This window comes from Pseudopipra pipra, chromosome 15, assembly GCF_036250125.1.
Source record: "Pseudopipra pipra isolate bDixPip1 chromosome 15, bDixPip1.hap1, whole genome shotgun sequence".
Classification (NCBI taxonomy): domain Eukaryota; kingdom Metazoa; phylum Chordata; class Aves; order Passeriformes; family Pipridae; genus Pseudopipra; species Pseudopipra pipra.
In genome coordinates this window covers 1,794,442-1,819,841 of record NC_087563.1, presented here as the reverse complement: position 1 = coordinate 1,819,841, position 25,400 = coordinate 1,794,442, and the positions used below count along the sequence as shown (strand labels likewise).

General features: G+C 49.4%; 1 protein-coding gene across 5 annotated transcripts in view; it reads left to right on the top strand.

The window, feature by feature from the left end:
* SIL1 (SIL1 nucleotide exchange factor) overlaps positions 1–25,400 on the top strand; it is a 99,540-nt gene that overhangs the window by 25,620 nt on the left and 48,520 nt on the right. For all 5 annotated transcript variants that reach the window (XM_064671419.1, XM_064671421.1, XM_064671420.1 and 2 more), the window contains exon 3: positions 2,781–2,916. In XM_064671419.1, the coding sequence (XP_064527489.1) occupies positions 2,781–2,916 (136 nt within the window). The remainder of the gene's footprint in view (positions 1–2,780; positions 2,917–25,400) is intronic.

Below are 25,400 nucleotides of genomic sequence, written 5' to 3'. Positions count from 1 at the left end.
CACAAGTGCTGTGAGGAGAGGCAGAGGGAGCTGGGGGTGTTGAGGCTGGAGAAGAGGAGGCTCAAGGGAGACCTCCTCACTCTCTGCAACTCCCTGACAGGAGGTTGTAGCCAGGTGGGGGTTGGTCTCTTCTGCCAGGAACCAGCAGTAGGACAAGAGGGCTGGGTGTTCAGCTGTGCCAGGGGAGGTTTAGGTTGGATATTAGGAAGAAATATTTTACAGAGAGTGATCAGCCATTGGAATGGGCTGCCCAGGGAGGGGATGGATTCTCCACCCCTGGAGGTGTTTAAGGTGAGACTGGATGTGGCATCAGTGCCCTGGGCTGGGAACCACGGTGGGGTTGGATCAAGGGTTGGACTTGATGATCTCAGAGGTCCTTTCCAACCCGGCTGATTCTGTGATTCTGTGATCATCCAGTCCAACCCTTGATCCAACCCCGCTGTGGTTCCCAGACCATGGCATTGATGCCACATCCAGTCTCATCTTAAAAACCTCCAAGGATGGTGAATCCACCACCTCCCTGGGCAGCCCCTTTTGATGTCTTATTACTCTCTCTGTAAAAAATTTCTTCCTCCTTGAGTGCAAGCAGTATCCCAGACCCTCCCTAATCAGGCTTTTCACCTTATTGCCCTTGATTCCAGACTGGTAAAGCAAGGAAGCTTTTTGCCTTTAAGGAAATGCCCATTGTTCTTTAGAAAACATCTTTCTCCTACTTTTAGTTATTGAAACAGACCAAAAAGGATTTTACTTATTTCTGTGTAAATGAAGAATCGCTTGTGTTGAGTTGCCCATTTTTGCCAGAAACACTGATGAAAATGGGGTGTTGCAAAGCAACTGTGGCCAAGCAGTGACAGTAACACTTAAATGAACCAAGTCACATCCTTTTATCCTTGCTGAGCATTTAAGTCCCAGCACTTGTCCTCAGCAGAGCTGGTAAACATCAGCTGTCTCCATTATGTGTTTGAACAGCTCCAGCCCTGGGAGGCCTGTTGGTGCATTTACAATAGCCTGTATCACTGAGTCCCTCTCGGATAATCACAGAGCCGTGGAAATAACCTAAGTAATAACTGCTCCACACACTCCTTCTTAGCCCCGTGGAGTCTTGGCTCGGGAAATGTTAACATTGATTTTCATCTGCAGAACCTGGGTTTTTATGCCTGTGATTGTTCTGAGTGTTAACGTTTGTTATAATTTGGACAATTTTGAGCCCCTGACGCACTCAGTGAAAGCGGGAGTTAAGCTCTGTTTTCTCATGCATTTCGGCAATCGCGTTCCTTTCTGGCAGCTCAAATATAAATATTCTATAGGTTTGTCAGCCACATTCATAAGCTACCACAGTCATGGAAGCATGGAATTCTTTAGGCTGGAAAAACCCTCTGAGATTGTTGAGTCCAACCATTCCCCCAGCACTGCCAAGCCCACCACTAAACCATGTCCTGAAGTGCCACATCCACGCTGTCATTGCTCCTGTTCGTGTTTTGCTCAAGTTGACATTTCTCTTGCTCAGAAACACTCTCCTAGGCTGGAAAATGGATGTTTCTATGCAGAGCATCCAGATTCTGACAGAAAATACACATGCATTTTTTTCCAAGGAGTGGAAGAAGAGAAGACAGAACGTGGCCCAAAATTTCCAATTAACCTCCAAATTTACTTTTTTTTCTTTCCCTGTGAAAGCATTCAAAGGATTAATATCCAAACACTTCATGAAGTGAGCTGTAACTCTGTTCTAATTGCCAACAATTAGGAATAATCTTTCCCTATAGGCTGGTTATCTGAAATTATTCAGTGGTGGCTGAACTGGTGATCTCGGAAGCTGATAATATCCCCTCCAACAGGCACTGAGCTGTCCAGATGATAAACCCAGATCAGTTCATCTGTTCCTGTTCAAACCAGAGCAGCACAGAGCTGCTTCCTCTGGTGTGACAGTACCAGGTCGTTACTATGCACTCTCCATAATCGTATCCATTGCGGTTTTACATGACTCCCACCAGCTCCCTAGGGAGACTTTCCATTGAGCAGTGAGGTTTCCCTCGCAGCAAGGGTTTTTTTTCCCCTGCTTTTCATCCCTGTTTTTCCCTGTGCGTAGCGTCGTACGACTCGTGCTGGCTGCTCTCCCACACCTCTGCCATCCCCATGCTGCACTTGCCACGTAGGTGGTGATTAAATCCCTGCCTCATTGTTTTAAAAGACTTGGAGAACACTGGGAACATGTGGAGAAGAGGATCCTCGCGTTTGTATCGTGTGGGCAACTCGGTGTGCTTTTTCTCGTGTCCTGTTTTGGAAATAGCTGAACTATTTTAGCTGAAATCTTCTCCAAGCCTGAAATAAGTGCATTTAAGAAAAAAAAAAAAACAACCAAACATCAACCAACGATCCTCGAGGCGTTCCACTCGTGTGGAAAATTTCAGCTGAAAAAGTTCGAAGTTTGACATATTTTTAGGCAAGGGAAAACGGGGTCTTACGACGTTACGCAACCCTAATAATAGCCAGGGCCCCTGGCTCTGAGTGAAATACAGGTGAGGCTCTGTGAAAGCTGGTTTAAAACCTGCAGCCTGCCCTGGAATAGGAAATCAGCTGCGTTGCTTTGTTCAGCACAAATGTCATGCTAGTTATGCATGTTTAACCTTTAATATACTTTAAATCTAAATTTAACCATGTGGAAAGAATCTCGGATGTCAAAAAAAAAAATCTGCTGGCGAGGGAAAAAATTCTGTATTCTCAGCCAGCACTAAATTACCCAGATGCAATTGCTAATGAGCTGAATCTCTTGTCTCCAAAAGGAGTTTGCCCTTACAAAAATAGAAGAGAGCGACATAAAAGATGACAGTGGGAACGAGCCGGTGACAGAGGATGACGCTGATCCTGAAGACCTGGAAGTGTTTTACCCCACACATCAGTGGCAAACCCTCCGTCCAGGTAACTAATTATAGCATCTCTCTGGAGCCCCACCTGTCAGCACTGACAGCAGCCTTTCAGACACTCCAATTCCTGCCTGTTCCCATGACAATGTGAGCTTTTGCTGATGTTCAGATAAAGAGATGAGGACTCAGTGACCCAGTACAGGGACCAGAGGCCACGGCCAAAGCGCCTGGCAAAGGGGAGTGGTTGCTAAAGTGCTTTCAGGTCACTTGAGCAGAGAGAGCGGGCTGCCAGCCCTAGGGTAGGTAGTGGGGTGTCTCTGTCCCTGCCTCCACAGGCCTTTTTCTCTTCCATGCTTGCCAAGGGACAGATTTTACAACATTTGTTGGCATGTGCGTTCCCAGGTCTGCTGTGCTCCGGTGTGGGTTGGTGCAAGCTGATTAGGAACTGTCACTGTAGCACTGCACAGCATTTTAACAATGGGTTTTCTGTTCCTTGGCTGTTTGAAATCCAGCTTTTATTCCTATCTGTGCAAACCACAAAAGTAAATCTCTTCCTATTTTTTTGGGTTGGTGTCTTTTATTAGACGTGCATGGGACACGTGTGGTGAGAGGAGCCCAGTGGAGCAGACTGGCTTCACTGCAAGGGCCCGAGCACTGGGAAGGCTCTGGAGGAGCCAGGCCCATGCAAACACACGCACAGATGCATGTGTGCATACATATTTCAGCAATTACCCTGTCTCTGGGGTCCTGAACGAGCTGTTTAATCCACTTGTGCTTTGGTGTCCTCATGTATATGCAGGTGTAATACCTTCCCACCTCACAAGGGTGAACTAAGTAGTAATTAATTTTTATAAAGTGCTCTGAATTTAAGAGCTTTATCCTGTGCTCAGTATTATCATTGAATGAATAAGTATGGGTTCCATTTGTCTTGAAATTTCTGCCAGATATAGCAGAACGACTTTTCCAAGTGTAAATCTTTGTATAACATAAATGGCTACGAAAGCCCCTACGTCTCTCAAAGCCGCAGTATATACTTATATTCCATTTCTGTACCATTATGTATGGAAGGCATGTGGTGTCCCTGCTCATTATTCAGCCTTGCAGATCCCCAGCACCCTTGTTGGAGCAGAATATGTATATCCTTGCAGTCATTATGAACCTCTCTGCAGGGTTTGTTCAGAAGCACCTTCTCCATTGCTCGAGTGCCTTATTCCACTTTATTTTTGTAGTAATTCCATGTTGGGCACTTGCAGCGCAGGGCTCGTGGAAGTGGGGAGCTTGTCAGCATTCATAGAGGAGAATAATTTTGGTTACTCTTGGGAGAGCTTACATGGTGCTCTGTCACCCAGTTCAGGTGTGTGGTAAGTTTGGGTGAAGACATACCAGAAAGAGGAGTCTGCCTTGGTCTCCCCCTGCCAAGCTGGGTTTCTGTCTCCTGGGGGTTTCTCTGAAGTGAAATCTCTGTGTGGACTGGGACTCTCACTTCTGGCACATGTATTCCCGAGGCTGGGGAACCAGCTGCCAGCACGAGCCCACCCCTGCAGCCTCTGGGCTCCCAGTGGGAGCACAGGACAAGGACCCACAGGACGAGGGAAGCAGCTGGTGTGGCTGCACCAGGGATGTCCCTCTCAGTCCTTTAGCAGAGGCACATGCCTTGGCAGTGTGTCTAATCCAGTGGTTCTGCATCTTCCCATGTTCTCTGAAGTGGTTCCACTCGCTGGCAGCTGAGCAGAGCCTTGGCTGGGCTGGCTGGAGTGTGCTCAGCACAGTGCTCAGGAGTTTGCTCTTGGCCACCTCCAGGGTGCCCCCGTCCCTCTCCCATTGTACCCCTGTGGCAAATTGGCCCAGTGTCTCCTAGGGAAGCAAATGTTTTGATTTAAAATCTGAAACTTCAGTTTTGAATAGTGTAAGGGAGCTCGGAGTTGTGTTTCTCCTCATCTCATCCTGTTTCAGCTTGTTCCTGTTCTGAGCTCACACAGGATTTCTGTGCCTCTCCACACTTGTGCGGTAGCTCATCTTTTATAGATGTATCCCCAGTTTTCCTCTGCTGTGTTTCTAGTTCCCTGTTGCTAATTGCATCAATCTGTGTTTCCACTGAGACTGCAGCAGTGTCATCAACCTGTAACCTGTCAGATCTCCCCCCCAAATTCGATTGTTATTGTATCTGTAACGCTGCTTTGGGTGCTTGTTCCTCCCTGCCTGCAGTGTGAGCTGGATTTTGATCAAGTGCTTTCTTGCACTTTGAGCACACTTCAAGCTGCTGGAGGTAGCTGGATGCAAACACAGAGAGACAGTTGCCCTAAGAGCTCTGCCTCCTGTAATCTAGAAGCAGGATCAGTTGTCTCTTCTGCCAGGCAGCCGGAGAGCTGATGGCTCTGGGAAGGTTGGTGAAACTTCACAAAGTCCTTTAACACTTTGTTAGGCATTTCTTCTTTCTCACTTGGCACTAAATAATGCACCAGGTGCGGCTGGCTCAGACAGAAAGGAGATGTGTGCCTTGGAAAGGCTTCCAGCACCTCTGTTATTGTTCTTTTTTTGGTATAATTTGTAGGGCTTTTCCTTCTGTCTGTCTTTGGAACCTGCAGGTTACCCGGGTTTTAATGAGTGGGATTGCAGTGTCCTCTGCATGGAGGTTCACACCCCTGCTCAGACCGTTCCTGTGCTCAGGTAACTGTTCCACCACAGACACAGAGTCTTTCTGAAGTTGTGCTTCCTCTGCTGTCTTTTTCCTTTTGGAATACACTTTCACCAGGTGATAGTTCCCTTGGGAGTTGGAACCTCTGTGGGGAAACCTAGCAGAGGTGACTTTTGTTGCTGTGTACGTTGAGCTCTGCCAAGCACGTGGAGTCAGCGCACAGAAACACCTGCTGCCCTTCAAGGTGATCTTACCTGATGGTTGTGGCAACCAAAGGCTGATCCTTAGTCTTTGGGATGGCAGAGATGAATGGAAGTGTTCAGAAAACAGGTAGATGTGGTGCTTAGGGACATGGCTTAGTGGTGGCCCTGGCAGTGCCAGGTTAATGGTTGGACTTGATGTTCTGAGAGGGCTTTTCCATCCTTAATGATTCTGTGATGGTTTTCTCCATCATTTTCTTGGGGGTTCTGTGTATAAAAGCATTTCCTTCACGTTTCTGGTGACCTCAAATCTGCCATGCAACATCCCAGAGCACACAAATGCTTTGTTTCCTGGGAATTCTCTACTTTTGTAATTTGGGCACTGTTTCCCTCTGTTTTGTTTAGCATTCCTGATGATGACTGGAAGCTGGATTGCTCCAGCCAGCACTGGGGTCAGCAGTGGCTCCTCTGGGAAGACCCTGCCATGAAGGTTAAGAAAAAGGATATAAGAGGCACAGGTTTAAATGGGAAAGAAAAAGGAGATTAATCAGCCCCCAGCAGTGACGAGCACTCTGGGGATCCAGGGCTGTGTGGGGCCTCTGCAGGTGGGATCTATCTCTTCCCTGCTCCCTGATGTGGCAGAAACCCACTGGCAGGTTTCTCAGCTGGGAGTTGGGAGTTAAGGAGTCCAGTTTCTGAATCCAGATGGACCAAGCAAGAGCCTCATCTGCCCAAAATATCCAAATATTTACAGCCAGCAGTGGGGCACAGAGAGGCTGCCTTTGGTGCACAGCAGCTCCCTGCAGACTGGAGAGATGGAGCAAAGCCTTGCATTGGCAATGGGAACGTTGCAGCATGGATCTCCCTGGGGTTTGGATAGAATATCCCAGTGTCTCAGGGCAGAGCATGGGGCTTGGCTGGCTGTACCCTCAGCCAGGGTTACAGTTCTGCCTTGCAGAGCCCTGTGCCGGTACCTGCAGTGGCTCCACAGCATTTCTGCTGCCCAGAGTCATTTTCCAAAGGTAAAAACTAAGGAGCCATGGCTGCTGCTGTTGATCAGCCTGCCAGAGTGAAGGTGATGTGAACATGCTATTGTTGCTGCTTCTGCAAAGATGAAACCATCTTATATTCAGCAGGGAGTTGATGATATGTTGCTTAGCATTTAAATATCCGTGGCTGCAGCTTCCAAGGATCCTCGGGCTGAGATCTTTGCTGTTCCTACTTGTCTCAGGTCTCATTTGCTGCACAAACAAGGTCTTGCACATATGGAAGCACAGTTCTCAAGGCACTCACATTGGGGAGGTATTTTCAGAAGCTGCTTTGAAGGAAGGACTTGCTGTGGTTTTGGAAAGAACAGGACTTTGGTTGGGGAATAACTCAGTCTAGTTTTGTGGCCAGTCTTTGTCTTTCAGATTTCAGTGGCCAAATGAGCCAGCACTGCTCTGAGCCAGAAGAGCTTTTTAAAGCTGGGAGAAGAAGGCAGTGGCAGAAGGGATCCCTTTGGCTCGGGAATCCTGTGCCAGGGCCTGTCCCACAGCCCGTGGTGCTGCTGAGGGTTCCTTTACACCTTGTCTGGGGTATCTGGCTCCTGCTGCTCACCAGGATGTCCTGAGCTACAGCAGCTCCTGCTAATTGCTTTGCTGAATTAATGACTGTCCAAACCACTGGCTTCTGGGTGACCTAGACCTAACTCTGACAGTGGTGGGCAGGTCTCTGAAATATTTATGTCAGCATGGTCAAGAGAGGGCTGTGAAATACGGAGTGAAACCACCAGGGTATGCCTGCTTTTGCAAAGTTTGACGTGTGTAATCCAGGAAATAGGAGCCTCATCAGATCAGCACACATTTGCATATAGAGGGAAGGCAAATGGAATTTTAAAAACCTCATTTGTACCAGATGAAATGCGTCTTCTCTGGGTTTTTTTATAAAATGACTTGTTACTGATGTGCAGAGGGGACAAATCTTGACAGTGGAGTTGTTATATTCTTGTCTGGCCAGTGACAGGAGAGCTGCAGGGTGATTACAGCAGGTAGGAGAGGGCAGGCTGGCTTGAGAGCAATTGCCAATGTTCTTGGAGGCTGAGTTATGGCCACTGGTAGCTCTCCCTCGGCTTGTTTTCCATCTGACCTCTTGCATATGAGGCTTTTCATCTTTTAAATGTATCTTGTGCCTGTCCTTTTTATTGCCATCTGCCTCCATGGTCTTCTCTCTCAGTTTCCTCATCCTTGTGGGCTTTCTTTTGCCTCTCACCTTCACATCTCAGGATGCACAATGTCCCTGACACTGGTCTGTGCTTCATTCCAAGTCTTTGGCACAAGTGCCAGGACCAAAGCTGCATGTGCTGCTCCTGGCTCTGGTGTGGGGCACTGGCAGGGAGATGTGTCACACAAAGCACACCTTCCCTGCCTTAGTCCTGGTCTGTGTAAGAGGCATAATGGTGTTTCCCTGTCTGTTGGTGGTAAGAGGGCAGGGCTGGGGCTGGGGAGATGCTCAGACACGTGCAGACAGGCGGTTCCCAGCCCCCTGTTTGAGCAGGGAGTGTTTGAAGGATGCCAGCTTTGGACATGGAGATGCTACCTGTATGAGTGACCTTCCCTGCAGCTCAGACAGGGCAGTGCTGCTCCTGTCTCAGCCTTACTCCACATTATCTGCTTGGATTTCCTTTACTGGCAGGTTCCCTGAGGTGGGAGGTCACAGAATCACAGAACATGCTGAGTTGGAAGGGACCCACAAGGATCATCCAGTCCAACTCCTGACCCTGCACAGGACCATCCCCAAGAGTCACCCCCTGTGCCCCAGAGCATCATCCAAACCCTCCTGGAGCTCTGGCAGCCTTGGGGCTGTGCCCACTGCCCTGGGGAGCCTGGGCAGTGCCAACCAGCCTCTGGGGGAAGAACCTTTCCCTGAGATCCAACCTGAGCCTGCCCTGACACAGCTCCAGCCATTCCCTGGGTCCTGTCCCTGGTCCCCCCAGAGCAGAGCTCAGTCCCTGCCCCTCCTCTGCCCCTGCCCAGGCAGTTGGAACTGCACTGAGGTCTCCCCTCAGTCTCCTCCAGCTGAACACACCAAGTGCCCTCAGTGTCCTCACACGCCTTCAAATCAAGATCCTTCCCCATCTCCCTGTCCCTCCTTTGGACACTCTCCAATGGCTCAATCTCTTCCTTCCACTGTGTCCCCCCAAACTGCCCCAATGTTGAGGTGAGGCCACCCCAGGGCAGGACAATCCCCTGGGGGGAGCAGAGTGGGACAATCCCCTCCCTTGACCAGAAGGCTCCCACTGGGAATGCTCTGCTGGTCCCAGTCAAGCTGCTCTTGAGTGTGCAGCCAAGGGCTGGCTGTGCCTGGAATTCCAGCCAGGGCTGGTGCTGGGAGTGTTGTATCTCAGACCTGTGTCGCTGAAACACTCAGGAAACATCACAAGTGTTAGTGAGTCGAGTCTTCAGGCACACAGCTGGCCCATTCCAGGAGAGTTCAGAGCTGCAGAGCCATTGTCATTCACACTGGGAAATGGGAAAATATGGCAAATAGCAGACTTTATAGGCCAGTCACTGAATATGCACATTAAAATTAAAACAAAGACTCCCACTTTATAAAACCCCCTCTGCTTCTCTAATTTGACAAGTGTAGTAATGGAGTTTTGATGGTATATTTTGTAGCACAGTGTAAGTGCAGTATATTTTATATATGTATATAATACATGCATTAGATATGTTTTTTATATCTTATATATGTGTATGGAATGGCTGAGAGAATTGGGATTGCTCAGCCTGAAGAAGAAAAGGCTGTGGGATGATCTAATTGCAGCCTTCCAGTACCTGAGGGGAGCTATGAGAGAGATGGAGAGAGACTATTTCCAAGGGCCTGGAGGGACAGGACAATGGGGAATAGCTTCACTCTGCCAGAGGGCAGGGTTAGATGGGATATTAGGAAGAAATCCTTCCCTGGGAGGGTGGGGAGGCCCTGACACAGGTTGCCCAGAGAAGCTGTGGCTGCCCCTGGATCCCTGGAAGTGTCCCAGGCCAGGTTGGACGGGGCTTGGAGCAACCTGGGCTGGTGGAAGGTGTCCCTGCCCATGGCAGGGGGGTGGAACAAGATGGTCTGTAAGCTGTACCTTCCAAACCAGGCCACTGTATCATTATGTGATGCTGTGTTTAAATTTAGGTAATATGAGACCTCAGAACTGTGTAGCTCCTGGTAGCTGAGTGTGCCTGGGAGCTGGGCAGTGATGGATTGTTGTGTGTCAGTGCTCTGCACCTGCAGGTTTTGATTAAGCAGCATCACAGGGCTGGTGGCTGTGCCCAGCCCAAACACAGCACCACTCACAGCAGCAGAATGGGCAGCAAGGTGCCACTGAGTGGGACACTTCAGCATGGCCAGATGCTGCTCCAACTCACAGGGTTGCTCCCTGTGTTTTCTGTCTGCTTCTCCTCGACCTGGGAGGTTTTGCAGCCATTGTTTTCCAGCACATCCATGAGGGTATCAGGTTCAGTATTTGTGAATGAACTGGGAGCCAGTTTTATTCCCCTCCAAATGCAGGTAAAACTTGTCCTCTGTCATCTCCAGAAGTACTGGTACCCTGGCAGCACCAGTGTCAGTGTGAGAAAGCTCTTCATTTACTGCTTGGATTGGTTGGGTTTAGGAGCAGAGTGGGGCTGGGGTGGGTTTTTGGTGTGTTGGGTCAGTCCTGTCCCTTACTGGGCATGATGTTACTGGTCTCCTCAAACAAGCTGGTTATGAAACTCTTCTGCAGTGATGCACATACTGCCAAAAGCTGATTGTGCCTCTGAGCAGCTGAGATAAGTTTGCAGCATTTCTAACACCGAGCCATGGGCTTAGGTGTGGGGCTTTACCAAAACAAGGGTGCAGTGGTGGGTTTTCAGGAGCCAAGCCATGACTCTGGCTAATGGTGAGTGTGACTCTGGGCTCTGCAGGGTGTTCTGGGTGGTCTGGAGCAGTTATAACCAGGGGATGAGGTGCTGAGAGTCAAGTGGCAGTTTTAGTGCAACAGGAGGAATTTAAGCTGCAGCTTTCAAAGTAATTTCAAATTTAGCTTTAATGATGCTCGGGCTGGTGGTGGCATAATAGCAGTAGACATAAGCAGTGGGAATCATTCCCATGGTTAAATTTACATTGTTTGGAGGGGGAAAAGTGCTTTGAAAGAAGAGAGACTGTTTCCCAGAGAAGACACCTCTCATTCCTCTCTTTTATCTTCTTCCTGCCAAGCTGGGGATGCTGTGAGTGTGTGAGCTGCTGAGAGGTGCTTAAATGTGTGCTGGGTGATGAGGAATATCTTGCTCTGGTTTTTATGTGCAAACAGGCTGTATTTTCTGCAATAACTTTAATAACCTTCGTGTGGCTGTTTAGAAGGATGAACCTCATTAAAGAAGAGGTATTTAATAACAGGCCTATTTTTATCTCTGTCTTTATCTAACAGTCTGCACATTTATTTCAAGCTTGTAACAGTGCTTTGCAAGAAAAATGTTTTCTCTCCTGGAAAATGTTTTGGGAATTCATCCAGTCTTGGTAATCTTGAGTTTCCAAAGTGTCTGTCATCCCTCCTCCTTCTTGAACCTCCAAGCCATACCAAGACCTCAGCTCCAGCATTTTTCTTGGGTGTTATGGGAAAGTGGTTTCAAAAAGTGTGACTTGGGTTCCAGAGTCACAGAAGTGGTTCTGAAGGTTTGACCAGATATAATCAGAGCAACTCCCTCACACTTCAAATGTGTGATCTTGTGTTGTGGGACAAACATTCCAGGGATTGCAGCACGTTCCTGCTTAGCCATGGGTCACACCTCCATCCCTGTGGAACCCTGGAGGCTACTCCTGTGACACCAAATTCCCACCAAAGCACCATCCAGAGGCTGGAGATCAGGAGAGCCACCCAGCTGCTGCTGCACACTGTGCAGCTCCAGTTCTTTTCCTGCTTTGGGAATGATTTCCTGGGCTGTGTCAGGGCAGCAGTGCTGGGTTTGCTGCAGGTGACAGTGTCCACACGCTCTGGGAGAGCTTGGCAGCTCTGGGGTCAGGCATTCCCACAGAGGTTACTCTTTTCCAAAATTTGCAGTGTTATTCGGTAATTTCATGAATTACACCCTGACCCAAGATCTCCTGCAGACACTGTGTTTTCAGAGCACTGTCCTGTATTTGATCCTGTTTGCTGGCAGTTGGAGGCAGGTGATCTGCCCCAGCCCCGAGGGATGCACCATCTTTCCAGTTCCTCCCACATCCATCTCTTTGGCATTGCTGGCTCTGCCTGCCCTGACTGAGGGTTTCTTGGAGCAGAAGTGCTGTTCAGCACCGTGCAGCCTGTGGCCAGGATGACCATTTCTGAGCCCTTTTCCCAGGACACGTGTGACCATGTGCTGGCTTTGGTTCCTGGGATGTGTGTGACAAAAGCTCCTGGAGCTAATCCCTCCTTTTCCTTGCCATTCAGTCTGGATTGTGTACATCCCTAAAACACAGTTTTGCAGCGTTATCTTTCTTTATAATGAGGAAGAAAGTATTTCCCATGGCCTTGCTCAGGCTGTTCCTCCCTGCAGTCTCCTCCTGGGCTCAGGCCCTGCTCACTGAAACTTCACCAGAACTGATTCTGGGTGGGTGAGGACACAGACAGAAGGTTTTTCAGGCTCCTGTGAGGAATATTTCACCTGGTTCTTCACAGTTCATGCCTGCAAATTAGTGCTCTTGCTCAGATGGGACTGCAGCTTTTTTTTTCCTTTTATACCCCCTAATTTGTTTATTTTTCCATATATTTATTTATGGGGTCACACTAGCAACAGGTCTTCTTTTTCCACACACTCTTCCAGAGCCACGTGCTCTGCCTGCTCCATTCTTGTGTGAAAGCACCCTGCTCCTCTGAGGAAAACTCTGAATATCCATCCTACTTTCCTGATTGAGCGAGGCATTTTCTCTGATCCCTGCCCTCTGTTCATTTCAGAATCTGCAGGGAATTTGGGACATAAATTAAAAAGCTATTTCAGGTTTCTTGAGGTCTAGAAGCTGGTTTTGCATTTGTTCTTACTTGAGCACACACTGAGACAAATGGCTCTGCTTTACTGAAGCAGCTTCCTTTGGCATCCTGAGGAAGCTTCCGAGTTAAAAAATAAATATGGCTCTGTTTTCCAGCTCTGCTTAACCAGCAAAAGCTTGGGAAAGAAATGTAATCTCCTTGGGTCTGTCCTGATGTTTTGTAGAACTAATTCCCATTTATTGCAAGAACTCTTCCACGCTAGATTCATGTTTAATTTTTTATTATGTGTTTACATTTTAGAGGTGGTGAAGGAAATTCTAATGAGAGAGAACATTTCTGATTCAAAAGATCTTTCTTCAGTCCAGACATTCTTCTTCCTCTCTCCTGATTTTTCTGCCTGCTCCTTAAGGCTGCAGGAAGTTTTGCTTGGGTCATTCACTTGCAACAGGATGTTATCTGAATACAGAATTAATGTATGCAGCCTGTCACTTGGCATTGCTGCTGTTCTGCTGCTGCAGAGCTCCCAGGGTTGCAAAGTCCTTGCAGGTGGCAGTAGCAGGAATGTGATCCTGCAAAGTGAGAGAAGGAACGTGGAGCTGTGTGTCTCTGCCATTACTGCAGGGTGTGAATAAATAGATCTAATCAACAATTTACATGTTAGCCCCAGACCAGGGTCTATTTTTAGGATTTGTCATTCAGCCCAAGCGAAACCTCTCTGTTTTGGGCTGCTGGTGTTTCTAAAAGCACCTTTAAGTGCTCACTGAGTCTGTATTTTAAGCTCCATTTACATTTTGATAGAATCTGCTGCTCTTCTTGTTGGAAACAAAGCCTACCTCATCTTCATTAATTACACTATCATTTCACCTGCTAACCAGGGTGCTACTAATTACAGTTATCTCCCTGTTCTGCAGCAGATAGTACACAAAAAATTGTTATCCCTGGGTGTATCTGGATTAGCTGGAGCTGTAACAAGGTGGCACATGGTGACAGGTTTTACAGGTGTGGTGAAGGTATTTATAGACTGTCTGATGTGAAGCTGGAGGAGTGGCTGTGCTGCCCTTCCCAGGCACCTCCACAGCAAAACGTTGTTTAAACATAGGAAAATCTGGTTTACTGCAGGGTGATTGATCACTGGGGCAGGTCAGCTCTGCCACAGAGGTGGTGGAGTCTCTATCCCAGGAGGCATTCCAGCTGGACACAGTCCTGGGCAGCCTGCTGGAGGGGACACTTTTTGAGCAGGGGTTGGACAGATGATCCCGGAGGTGTTTCCAACCTCAGCTGATCGGTGGCTGTCCAGCAGTGCCTCTTTTGGTGGGCTTCACAGAGAGCTGCAAACCCTGCTGGGGAAGCTGACTGTTCTCCCTGCTCACATCAACTGCAATATGAATGCAGCAAACATGGGAAGAGTCTTCTTTGAAGAGAGACAGTAGAAAGTAATGCCTGAGCCCATGTGCTGGGGACTGTGGGGCTGGAGGGCTGGAGCCAGGAGCTGGAGGCTGGAAGGAAAGACCCTCTGGGACCAGGGCCTTTCCTGGAAGACAAGCCAAGAGGCTTCTCATTTGACTCCTGTTTTGTCATCTTTCCACCCACCTTGATCTCTTCAGATCCTCCCTAAACCTTTGGATTGCATCCTGAAGTGGAATGGACTTGTCCTGAAGGAGGAGCAAGGCAAGGCTGCCAAGGAGAGCTGGTATCTGCCCCTGTGGGGAAAGCCCAGCTGGGAAGCAAGAGAGGAGGGATTCCTGAGGCTCCTCCAGACCAGGCTGTGTCAGTCAGAGGTGTGAACACTGTATGAGGAGGAGATGTACACTCTCCTTCATCCACCGTGAGTGTCCTCAGATCAGGTCAAACTGCCTGCACTGGTTGTTTGTACTGTTTGCTCTCTGCTGTACTTTATAAACTGATTCGTGTGGGGGGTTTTTATTGCCCTTTTTTTTATTCTGAAGAATATTAGAGATGGTTCTTTTGTGTCCTCTGCAGTGCAGGTGATGCAGACAGGGATGGAATGATAGAACCTTTATCCTTGTCAGGTCTCCATCCACACCCAAGGCGCTGCCCAGGTACAGCCTGAACGCAAAAGTGATTTTCTTGGAGGCTTAGGAGTACTATACCAGCAGGTAGAACAAGAAGCTCAATGCAAACCACACTCAAGAAAGATTGTATCCATGGTCTGAAAGGCAGATACGGAGTCATGGAAGTGCACCTTGCAGTGGTAGCAGAGCTGGGAACACTGCCTGGAGATGTTTCCTGCAGTTCTGGCACAAGGAACCAGAGGACTGCTGGTTCTCCATGGTCCCCCATGAGCACCTCTGGTTCTCCATGGTCCCCCATGAGCACCTCTGGCTCTCCATGGTCCCCCATGAGCACCTCTGGCTCTCCATGGTCCCCCATGAGCACCTCTGGTTCTCCGTGGTCCCCCATGAGCACCTCTGGCTCTCCGTGGTCCCCCATGAGGACTTCACAATGCTTTGCACAGAGCTTGCTGTGACACCAGGCAGGAGCTGCTGGTGGGGCTGCTGTGCTGGCACAGGCCATGGTGCTCCTGGGGACTGTGCAGCAGTGATGCTTGGCCCTTCTCAGTGTGTTTCTGCTCCAAAATGTCACTGGGCCTGAAGGTACCTTCCTACAACAGCTGCATCACTTCCCTTGGTGGAGCAGGGAGAAAACTCCCCCCTGCTGCATGGCAGGGAGCCCTGTGAGCCAGCACAGAGGGGACAGCACTGGTTTAATCATTTATCCTTCTTCATGCCACCAAAGCTGTGTCCTGGGTGGAGGTGTGTGTGTCTGGGGGGGGAGGGTTGGCCCCAACTTGTCAGGGTTTGCAGCACTGGCAGCTGGGAAGAAAACTGTTATTAAGTGTAACACAGCACCTTGGATACTGAAAGCATGGGGAGAGAATAAATACAGCCTTCCATAATGCCATTTTATAGTGTCACTCTTCAGAATTTATTAAGACCTAGTTGCAGCCATGCCTGCAGCTTCTTCTGCTTGAATCAGTAAATTTTGTTCATTATCGCCAGCACTCGCTTTGACCTCCTGTGTTTGAAAGGAGAGGAAACATTGGAGGCGTAGGGACACCCCACTTACTTTCTTTGGCAGCTGGTTTTTTTGCTGTAAATCCAGCTTTTCTTGGGTTTGCTGCTGGCACCCCAGCCAGGGCTCATGTGGGATGGACCCAAAGTGTGACTTGTTAGTTGATGAGGACACTGGGGCACTGAGGACCTGCCACAGCCACCACGGCCCCCACAGGCAGCAGGGAGGGAGGAGGAGTGTGATGGGCATCTCAGAGCCAGCTGGCACATCTTGTCACCCACCCTGGGACTACCCACAGTCTTGGATGGGCTGAGGATGGTTGGAGGTGGTGAGGGGTTCACAGGAGCTTCCTTAAGTACAGCCGGGGGGTTGCTGAAGTGTGAGCTCAGAGACAGGTCAGCATCACCTTGCTGTGGCTGTCACCCCTGGTTAGCTGTTGGGACCTCGCTGCCTGATGGCTGCTGAGAATGGCACAGGATCAAGTCTTCAAGTGAAACTGGGCCCTGATTTTTTTGTCAGGACAAATCACAGCAGCATTGTGGCTGTGTACCTTTACCCCCACCCTCAGCATTTAGCTCTCCTGCATGGAGGAATACGAGCTCAAGCCCAACCTTCTGATAATTTGTTATGTTCCTTATGCTTGAGGGCAAAATTTAAGTTGCCAAAAGCAGATGTTTGCTTGCTCCTTTTTTAGCTCTCAAAGTACTTTCTGTGTGCTTGATTGATGGACGTCCCTGTTACATTAATAGCTGGGCTTTGCAGAAAGCTGTTATTACCAGGAGAATCTGGTGTGGGTTTCAGTTTTTCTTCTTGCATTGAAAATCCATTATTAATGTCTTTTTTTGGGGAAAAAAAAAAAGGCTTCAATTCAGGCATTTTGCTTTGCTTTCTCAGGCTCCTTCACAACTGTCTCCTCCGCGGTGCTTTTAAAATCAATATTACAAGTGTTCTTTATATTTTACTGGGTGGTTGAGGGTTTCTGCGTCTTGCTATTGATTTCTAATTGTGTTGCAGGACATTTGGGTGCACACAGATTGCTGTGTGATGGATAGCTTTATATGTGTCTTCCTAAACATGACTGAGTTGGCTTTTTGCATGTTGCCTCTTGCTGGATGCTGCTGCTGAGCCTGGAAGCTGCCAGGAGAGCTGTGAGTGCAATCCTGAGACACTGGACTTGTGACCATTCATTTCATTTTGGCTTTGGTTTTGGTTTTAGACACGGAGGTCTTGTGAGGTCTCCTCTTTTGTGCTGTCTTTGCAGAGTTGTTCTGCCCTGGCTTTTCATCCAGCTTCATGTTCTGCATTGTAAGAGCATAACAAGTTGTCCTGGTTTTGTGGGGGGAGGTCACAATGTACCTTCAGCTCTTTGGGTCAGCTCTGCTGGCAGATCTTGGCGTTTCAGAGGTGCAAGTCATTGGATCACAAAATGGTTTGGGTTGGAAGGGACCTTAAAGATCATCCAGTTCCACCCCCTGCCATGGGCAGGGACACCTTCCACTAGCCCAGGTTGCTCCAAGCCCCATCCAACCTGGCCTTGGACACTCCCAGGGATCCAGGGGCAGCCACAGCTTCTCTGGGCAACCTGTGCCAGGCCCTTACCACCCTCCCAGGGAAGAATTCCTTCCCAATATCCAGTTTAATCCTGCCCTCTGTCAATGTGCAGCCATTCCCTTATCCTGTGACCTCATGCCCTTGTAAAAGTCCAAGTCTTGATGAAATAATATGGAAACACAGAGCACATCTGTAGCTGCTGTAAAGTTGGATTTACAGACAGAGAAGCACATCAGCACTGAGAGAACATGGGCACATCTGTGTGAGTATGTTGGCACCAGAGGAGGATGTGATGAGTGACACTACTGTGGCCAGCACGGGTGCTCCAAAGTGCTTCCATAACTCCAGCTGGCCTGCAGCAGGGAAAGAACATACAGTGATAAGGACAAGGCCCCATGCATGTGTGTGTTTTGGGCAAGTCCTAAAAACACAAAGAAGAAAGGGGAGAATTTTTCTGTGCAGGGAGCAGGGAACTGTCCCCCTCTGGGGCTCTCCAGGCAGGAATGGATGTGTTGGTGCTTGCCCTGCCTGTGGTCAGACTGCTTCCCAGCCCCCCATGCACTGCCAGCACAGCTCCCCGTGTGCCAGGGCTTTGCTGTACCCGCAGGCAGTCTGCAGGTGGTCTGGGGGCACAGCAAATCGCTGCCGGCTGGATTGGGGTGTTGCTGGTCAGGCTTGTCTTCAGCAGGGTCCTGGACCTTAAAAGATGCCTCCGTGGAGGCCAGGTTTGGCCTGTAAGGAGTTAGTTGTTGCAGGGGACCAGAGCAGACAGCTGGCAGAGGTGCTGGTGCCGTGTCCCTGGGGAGCAGCAGAGCACGGGGGTGTTAGAGCTGCTGGCAGAGGACACGGCATTCCCGGCTCTCCTTGGTCCGGCAGCGTTTGCCGGAGCCGGCAGTCGGGGAGGGAGGACGTGCATAACTACGGGCGGGCTGTGACCTTGCCGCTGGAACTTAGTTAGCAATTCTGTTGATGTTCTGGAAACAAAAATATAATTCAGGCCACCTTCTCCTCCAAGCTGACCCTGAGAATCTGGGAGAAGAGCTACTGAATAATTAGGTGCCTTTTTTTTTTTTTCCCTTTTTGCCAGAGTTACTGCTCAGTGTTGAACTGTGCTGTAAAGTGTCATTAGTTCCCTTGAACTTGTTTCTCCGAGCGTACTTTGCATTAGTACAATTATGGAAATTGCAGTCTCATTAATCACTGTGGGTTGCAGCACATCCCTGTCACACCCTGTTTTGGGGGTGGTTTGGCTGGTGGGACCCCTGTAGCCCTGGCTGGGGTGGAGGCTGTGGCTGGAGCACTCCCCCTCTGCCCTGTGCCTGGTTTAGTTGTGCTTTGTATTTGCATGCCTCACCCTGTAAGATCTGGAGTGTTTTTGCCAGCACTGCAGAGAGCAGCCTCCTGGCTGCAGAGGGGAGAGAGAAAGGTGGTTTTGTCCCAAGGGAGTTTTGCTGGACCACATCCCTGCTGCTGTCACTCCAGTTTGTATCCATAGAGGTCCTGGAATGGCAGAGCCCAGACTCGTGGCTGGGCAGGGAATACCTGGAGCCTGAGCTCCTGCGCAGGGGCTGCTGCAGGGCTGTTTGATGATGCTGTGGCTCTGTCTCCATGGCAGAGCTCTCAGCCTTCCTGGCAATGTAAATTCTCCTGGCTGCATGCTAAAATTACACTGAGTTATTGATTTATCTCTGAGAGGATTTCCTTCCCGAGGGACATTTCTGGCTGTTGTAATGATTTAGTTCTTGTGCAAGTGCAGAATCCGTAGCAGAGCAGAGCCACCCTCCTACCCTCGGGTCTGCAGCTCAGGGTCATGCTCCCTCTGCAAACTCATTTCTGTTCCAAGGCTGGCACAAGGTTACATGGCTGTTATTTCCCTCTAACAACTGCAAATAAAAGGGCATTTTCAACTTCTCAGTGAGGAAGCTGCAAGACTCGGACAAGCCTTTGTGCCACGGCACTTGATAATCTTGGGTAATCTTGGATGTGTTGCAAACACAGCTCCAAGCCTGGCACATGGGAAGCATGAAGCCATGCCAGCATTAATGCACCCAGGCTCCTGGGAATGTTTTAATTCCTTACAGTGGGGTATGATGGAAGCAGGATCATGTGAATGCTTTTTTCCTAAAGCAGCAGGGTACAGCCTCTCTTTTCTTTACTTTCTACTGAGTCATCCATAGAGCATCTCTAAAATCAGGCCAAGCAAGTTCAATTCAATCTCCTGCTTGTACTCCTGAGGAGGCAAAGCCAATTCTCTCCTATTCCCATTGGCACTGAAACCACAGTCCACTGGTTGTGGTTCAGCTGGTGAGCACCACCAGCAGGAGGACCTGACCTGGAGCAAGTGTTTCACCCACTCTCTGTGGCTGGGAAATGCACAGTTCTGTGTCCCTGGGTGCCCATCAGAAGCCCCTCCCCGTGTGTTCCTGTGTCTCAGCCCACAGTGGATTTGGGGCCGATCTCAGCTGCGCAGTGATGAAATGTGAGGCTGCTCACCCGCGTGGTGTTATAAAACAGCATCTCCCAATTAGGCCCAGGGAGAATGTGAATTTATTTTCCCATGAACCAAATGTGGCACAGCTACTTTCTTTCTCAGTGATCTATCTGTGAGATAAAACAAGTCCTCAGCGTCTGTCTTAAATACTGCAGTGTTGACAAGTTCTCTTGACAGAAATTAGGCTAATGTCCCTCACGACTGCCTGAGCTGTAGAAACGAGGCTTTCAATTGGAGCTTGGGAAAGCACTATACCAACGCACTCTCCAAGGCATCTTCTTATTCCAGCTTTTATTATCCAGATTTGTTCTCGCTCTGCCTTGGCAGCGTGGCTGGAAGACTGGTTTCTCCAGCACGTCCTGCTGGTCTCACAGCCAGGCGGGTCGGATCAGGCACCTTCCAGTGTTGAACCAGGGCAGTGTTGGCCAGCTGTCTGCAGACCTGGGTGCCCTTGGCTCTGGGGGATGCTCTGGGCTTGGGGAGGTGTTGGTGCCAGGATGGGACTGGTGTGAGGTGAGCCAGCTGACAGGCACTGGGTGGAGATGGGATCCAAGGCAATAAGCTGCAGCCTTGCCAGCAGTACAGCGTGTCCTGAAACGCTCCCGGTGCGAGCTGGAGCTGGGAGAAGGGACTGTTTGTGGTACACGTCTATCTTTGCAGCTTCAGCCTGGACTGAGTTACGGACTCAGAAGCTGAGGACAGATCACTCAAACATGGACATGAAGACCCCTTCTTGAACTTCCCAGCCTTCCCCTTGACAATAATTTCTTTTATTGTCCCTTTGCCATCTTTAAGTTGCACTTCAGCTCCTCGTTTCCAACCACAGATTAACCATGGCTGGCTGGGACCTCCTGATTCTCACACTGGTGTTGGTCCTGGTGGATTATCCTTCTGTAGAGAGCCGTTGTGTCCTTTCCATGCCTCCACACTGCCAGGTTCTTTGGTGGCCATGTCACCAGTCCCTGGAGGGAGGAAGAGGGGCTCTCTGGGAGTGACAGATGTGGGAGACATAGTGGTTGATGATGTTCTGGGGGTGCTAATCTCCATCACAGTAAAGGAGCTGGTAGTGCCTGGCTCAAGAAGTTATTAAATGCCCAAAATTGGGCAGGATGGATATCATCCTCAGTTCCTTTCGTTGGGTTCTCAGTTCTCCTGGTCACCTCCCTCGTCCTTCTCTGCCTACGTCCTGCATTGATCTTCTCTGAATGCAGCCAAGCCTTCAGCATCCCAGATGGGCTTTCTGGAGTAACAAATACACCTGAGGGATGACAACTATTGAACAAGTTGCGGTAACACTACGAAGGCTTGGGGATAAATAATGTAGTGAGTTGGAGAGGGATTAAACCTTGCTTTTGTAAGTAAGTTTCTCATGGATGTTGGCTTGGGGACATGATGGGACGAAGGTCACTTCAATGTCTGTGCAGCCTGGCGTGTTGTTGGAGAGATGAAATACCAGAGTGTGTCTGGACACCTTTGCTCTCCGTTTCTTCTGCTGCTCGGACCTATGTGGGATTAAACTCTCTAAAGTGCTGCAGTTCACAGACTTGAGCCCACTATCAGAAGAGAAAATAAACCAAGTTCCTCATACTTAATCCCTGAGCACATGGCTCCTGCTGTAGCCAGGGGCTGTGGTAACACTGCAGTGCCTGGCTCAGAGTTGGAGAGAAGGGTTTGCTTAGCAAGTGAAAACATGTTTGTGCCAATTTTAAACAGGGCAACCCTTCCTTTTTCTTCCTTGTGGCTGCTTTTTCCTGATGTGTTTTCTGCTGTTGCAGTGCAAGGGAGAGCAGCCTTTGCAGAGGGAGGTGGAAGGGGGCAGAGCACTTGTTGTGAGGGGCCCTTTGCCTTATGAAGTGTTTCTCTGCTGGAGCAGCAGTGGATCCATCAGCAGGTGCTGCAGCAGCACCTCTGTCAGAGAGGCACCACATGTCCCTCCCGAGCCCTCCTGTCACCCCTTCTCTGGGAAGGAAGGTACCTCCCAGGCACAGGTTTTCCTCCCAGGCACCTCTCTAGCATCTGCCTTTACTTCCATTGCTTGTTATCTCAGAGCATCCCGGGAAGCCGCAGGCACCTCCTGGGAGGAACATGCTCTGCCCTGTGCATGGTGTCTGGTCCTCTCATCCCTGGTGGTTCTTGCCATGAGAGGGGTGAGGTTTGGTGGGTTTTTGGCGGGAGCTGGCTCAGCCCTGGGCACAAGGCTGGGCTGTGTGTGCCATCATCGGCACCAGCCCATCAATCCAGAGAACGTAAATCCCAGTGCCACGGGAGAGCACTGGCTGGGGGAAAAGTGACAGCTGTGAGTGTTGTCCAGCCCAGTGTCCAAACTGAACTGGTGCTTTGGCATCTCTAATCAGGTGTTACTCACTGGAAAGCCCCTTCCCCACAGCCCTTAGTTCTCCACTGGCTGTGGATCGAATCGCAGGAGGAGGGATTTGATTCTGGCATCGTTTTAAAAATGTTTTCATTCTATCTACTGAGGGAAACAAAGTACAGAGAAGATTTCTCAGCACTGGGACAAAAGAGTGGCTCTGAAACCCTTTTCAGACAAACAAGTGTTTGAGCTGTAGGACTGATGGATGGTGCTTAAAAGACATGGTTATTGCAACAGGCAAAAAATCCTAGAGTGCAAGGAAGTTCTCCCAAGGGTTACTCCCGGTGAGTGTCTCCCTGGAATCCTGGTTGTGAGGAGCACTTGGCACCTCGAGTCCACCCAGTGGCATCAGCCATAGGAGAGCAGTAGCCCAGCAAGCACCAGTAAGGTGCTTCTCTCTTGGTAAATGAGAAACTGGAATGGGATCAGCCCTTTTGGGGTGGCTTTGCTGCCTATGGCAGAGGGGTTGGAACTGGATGATCTTTAACATCCCTCCCAACCCAAACTGTTCCACGATTCTTGCTCTTCCCCCTGTTCAGGTGGGATTCGAGTCCTGCAGAAAGTTGTGCTGCTGCTTTGGGACCCATGAGAAGCCTGGGCAGGAACAGGGATGTCTCAGCATAGGACAACTTTGGGGTTTTCCAGGGATCACTTTGCTGCCAGGGGCAGTGCTGAGTGTTGAACTGGGAACAGATTCACTTTTGGCAAGCTTGAAAGCATGTCAGATGTCTTCTGTCCCTGCTCTACTGCAGCATGGAATAAAATCAGTGTTGAAGAAGATGCTGTAGTTAGACATCACCATTTTGACAGGTCACATTGCAGGATATTTATTAGCATAGCTTGGAGTGTTACAGAAAGATTTGTCAGATAAACTAGCAAACTCAAGTGCCTCACGTGGAACTTCCAGGATTTTGTTGAGGTTCTTTTAACTGTTCTTCAGTCTCTCAACAATTGATCCCATTCAGGCATTTCTGGAAGACCCTGTGGGAGTTGCTGCTGTGGACTGAATGTCTGTGGCTTGGGGATCCAGCCCTGCCTGCTCCATGTTTGTCTGGGTGCTCTGGGAGGCAGAAGGCAGCAGCAGTGAGAGACATTTGCTCATGTTTTAAGGAAAAACTCTTCTCTTGTGGTTTCCTCTGCAATGCCAGGAAGAGAAGGACATCTCTTTGTCCTTGTTGGCCCTCTGCACAGCAGGATGTTTGTCTGGATGCAATGATAAGACAAAACAACAGCAATGGAACCATGCTGACACCCCCAGGACTGCTCACTTGCTGGCAGAGGTAGCACAGTGGGACTGGCCAGGGGGTCACCCCAGGGCTCCATCCTGCATCCCATCCCCTGCAGTGCTTAAGGAACAGTTTATGAACAAGAAAGCATACAGTGATTTTATAAAAGAGTGTTCTCTTTAATTGATTGCAGTAGGTAATTAGAGCCCCCATTGTCACTGATGGTGTGGACCTTTGAGGATGTCCTGTGCTCCTTCCCAGCAGGAATACAGAACCAGTGGGAGTAAGAGCTGCAAATGCAGTGGATTTGTAAAGCATCCAGTGTCACAGGAATCTGTACTTGGAATGTGGACACCAGTGTCTGAGCTTCCTCATGGCCTGTGCTGGGAGTGAGGCAGTGTGGGAAATGCTGGGGAATGCCAAGGGATACTGGGACTGCTGCTGGGGAAGCTCTCGGGCTTGGTGCTGTGAAACCTCTCCCAAGGCTATCAGGAGGAGGTGACATAGAGCATATTAATGACCTTTTCCAGTGGCACTTAACTGAGAGGAGCAGTGAGTGCCAGAAAGTGAACTAATACAAAAAGCTGTAGCTGAGTGAAAAAGGGGCAGAAAGAAATAAATGAGATTCAGGCTCTGGGCCTCCTCTTCCCATCAGTAATCCATCTCTTCCTTACCTGTGTCTGCTACACATCTTCCCTTCCTTTTGTATGTAAAAATGTTCTGTTTGGAAATAACAAGCAATCCAGGGAGTGGTATGACTTGCCTTTATAGGCAAGAAAGGAAAAAAAAGGAGACAGGCTTTGCTGCTTCCTTATTCAACAGTGCCAGCTGGAGAGTGTGGGGTCAGAGCTCACACTGAGCCCCCCAGCACTAGAGCTGCCTCTGTTTGCCCTGGAGCCTGGCATTCTACATGAGAAGCAGGCCACATCTTCATGCTGCCAGTGTGCCAGGGTGTGGGATATCCCATCCTCTGGCCAGAGCAGGCATCAGGGCAGTGTCCCCCTGTGTGTGACCAGCACATGATGCCCCAGCCTCGACTCACCCCTGGCACTGGTGATTCCTGGAGCTGTTGATGCAGCAGTGGGGAGCTCTGCTGCTTCCTGGGATTTATCTCCTTGTGTTTTTTAATCATTATTTTATTAAAGGAGAAGGTGCCATCAGATAACTCATTGTGGATGCTCTGTCAGTGTGATTATTTTAATACTGCAGCACCGCCGGTGTGTTTTGCTGGAACATTCACTTATTGATTCCAGATTCCTTTGTTGCCTGTTCCAGAAAGAAAGTCCCTTCCCCTCACTCCCTGTTCGAGGGAAACAAAGAGTAAAGGAAGGTAGATGTTATCTGAGGCTTGCTCACATACCGAGGTGATTTCTGAGAGCTGCAGAGCCACTTACTGACTCAATAACTGAGGTTTGTTTTCACACCCTTAATAGATTTTTGAATTGTTTTGCAATGGCAAACAAGAATGCTCACTTGGGGACAAAGCAGGGATCTGCTGAGCTGAATCACCTTTGTTCTGCTTTCAGAAACCTTCCCAGGGGACATTCCTGTGCCACAGGGGACAGAGTGGTGCTGGAGGGGGGGAGTTTCACGTCCCTCTTGGGCCCCTCTTGCTGGGCAGTCAATGGATGAAAGCTTGGGGGTCCAAGAGCTGGGGAGGGCCTGGGGAAGCCACTGCCAGGAGAGTAGTGAGTTACTGCACAGTCTCAGTGGGAGTTTGCAGGTCTGTGTATGAGGTACAACTTACCTGGTTGTGTTTAACGCTGTTGCTGTGTGGTGTGTCAGGGCTCAGCCTTGTTCCCACGCTGAAACTCAAAACCACCTGTGGCCAGCAGTAAATGGAATAATCACACAGGATATAATGGAATAGTCCACAAGAATCATCGAGTCCAGTGTGCTGGAAAGGAGCTGGGCAGGATGAGAGCATTCTCCTTTTGAGAGGAAATGGTTGGTCATTTGGTTGATCTAGAAGAAAAGGGCTGGAGTTCCTTGGATATCACCTGGATAACACTATTGAGTGTTGCATATTCCACACAGCACCCTTGTGCTTTTACTTAGTGTT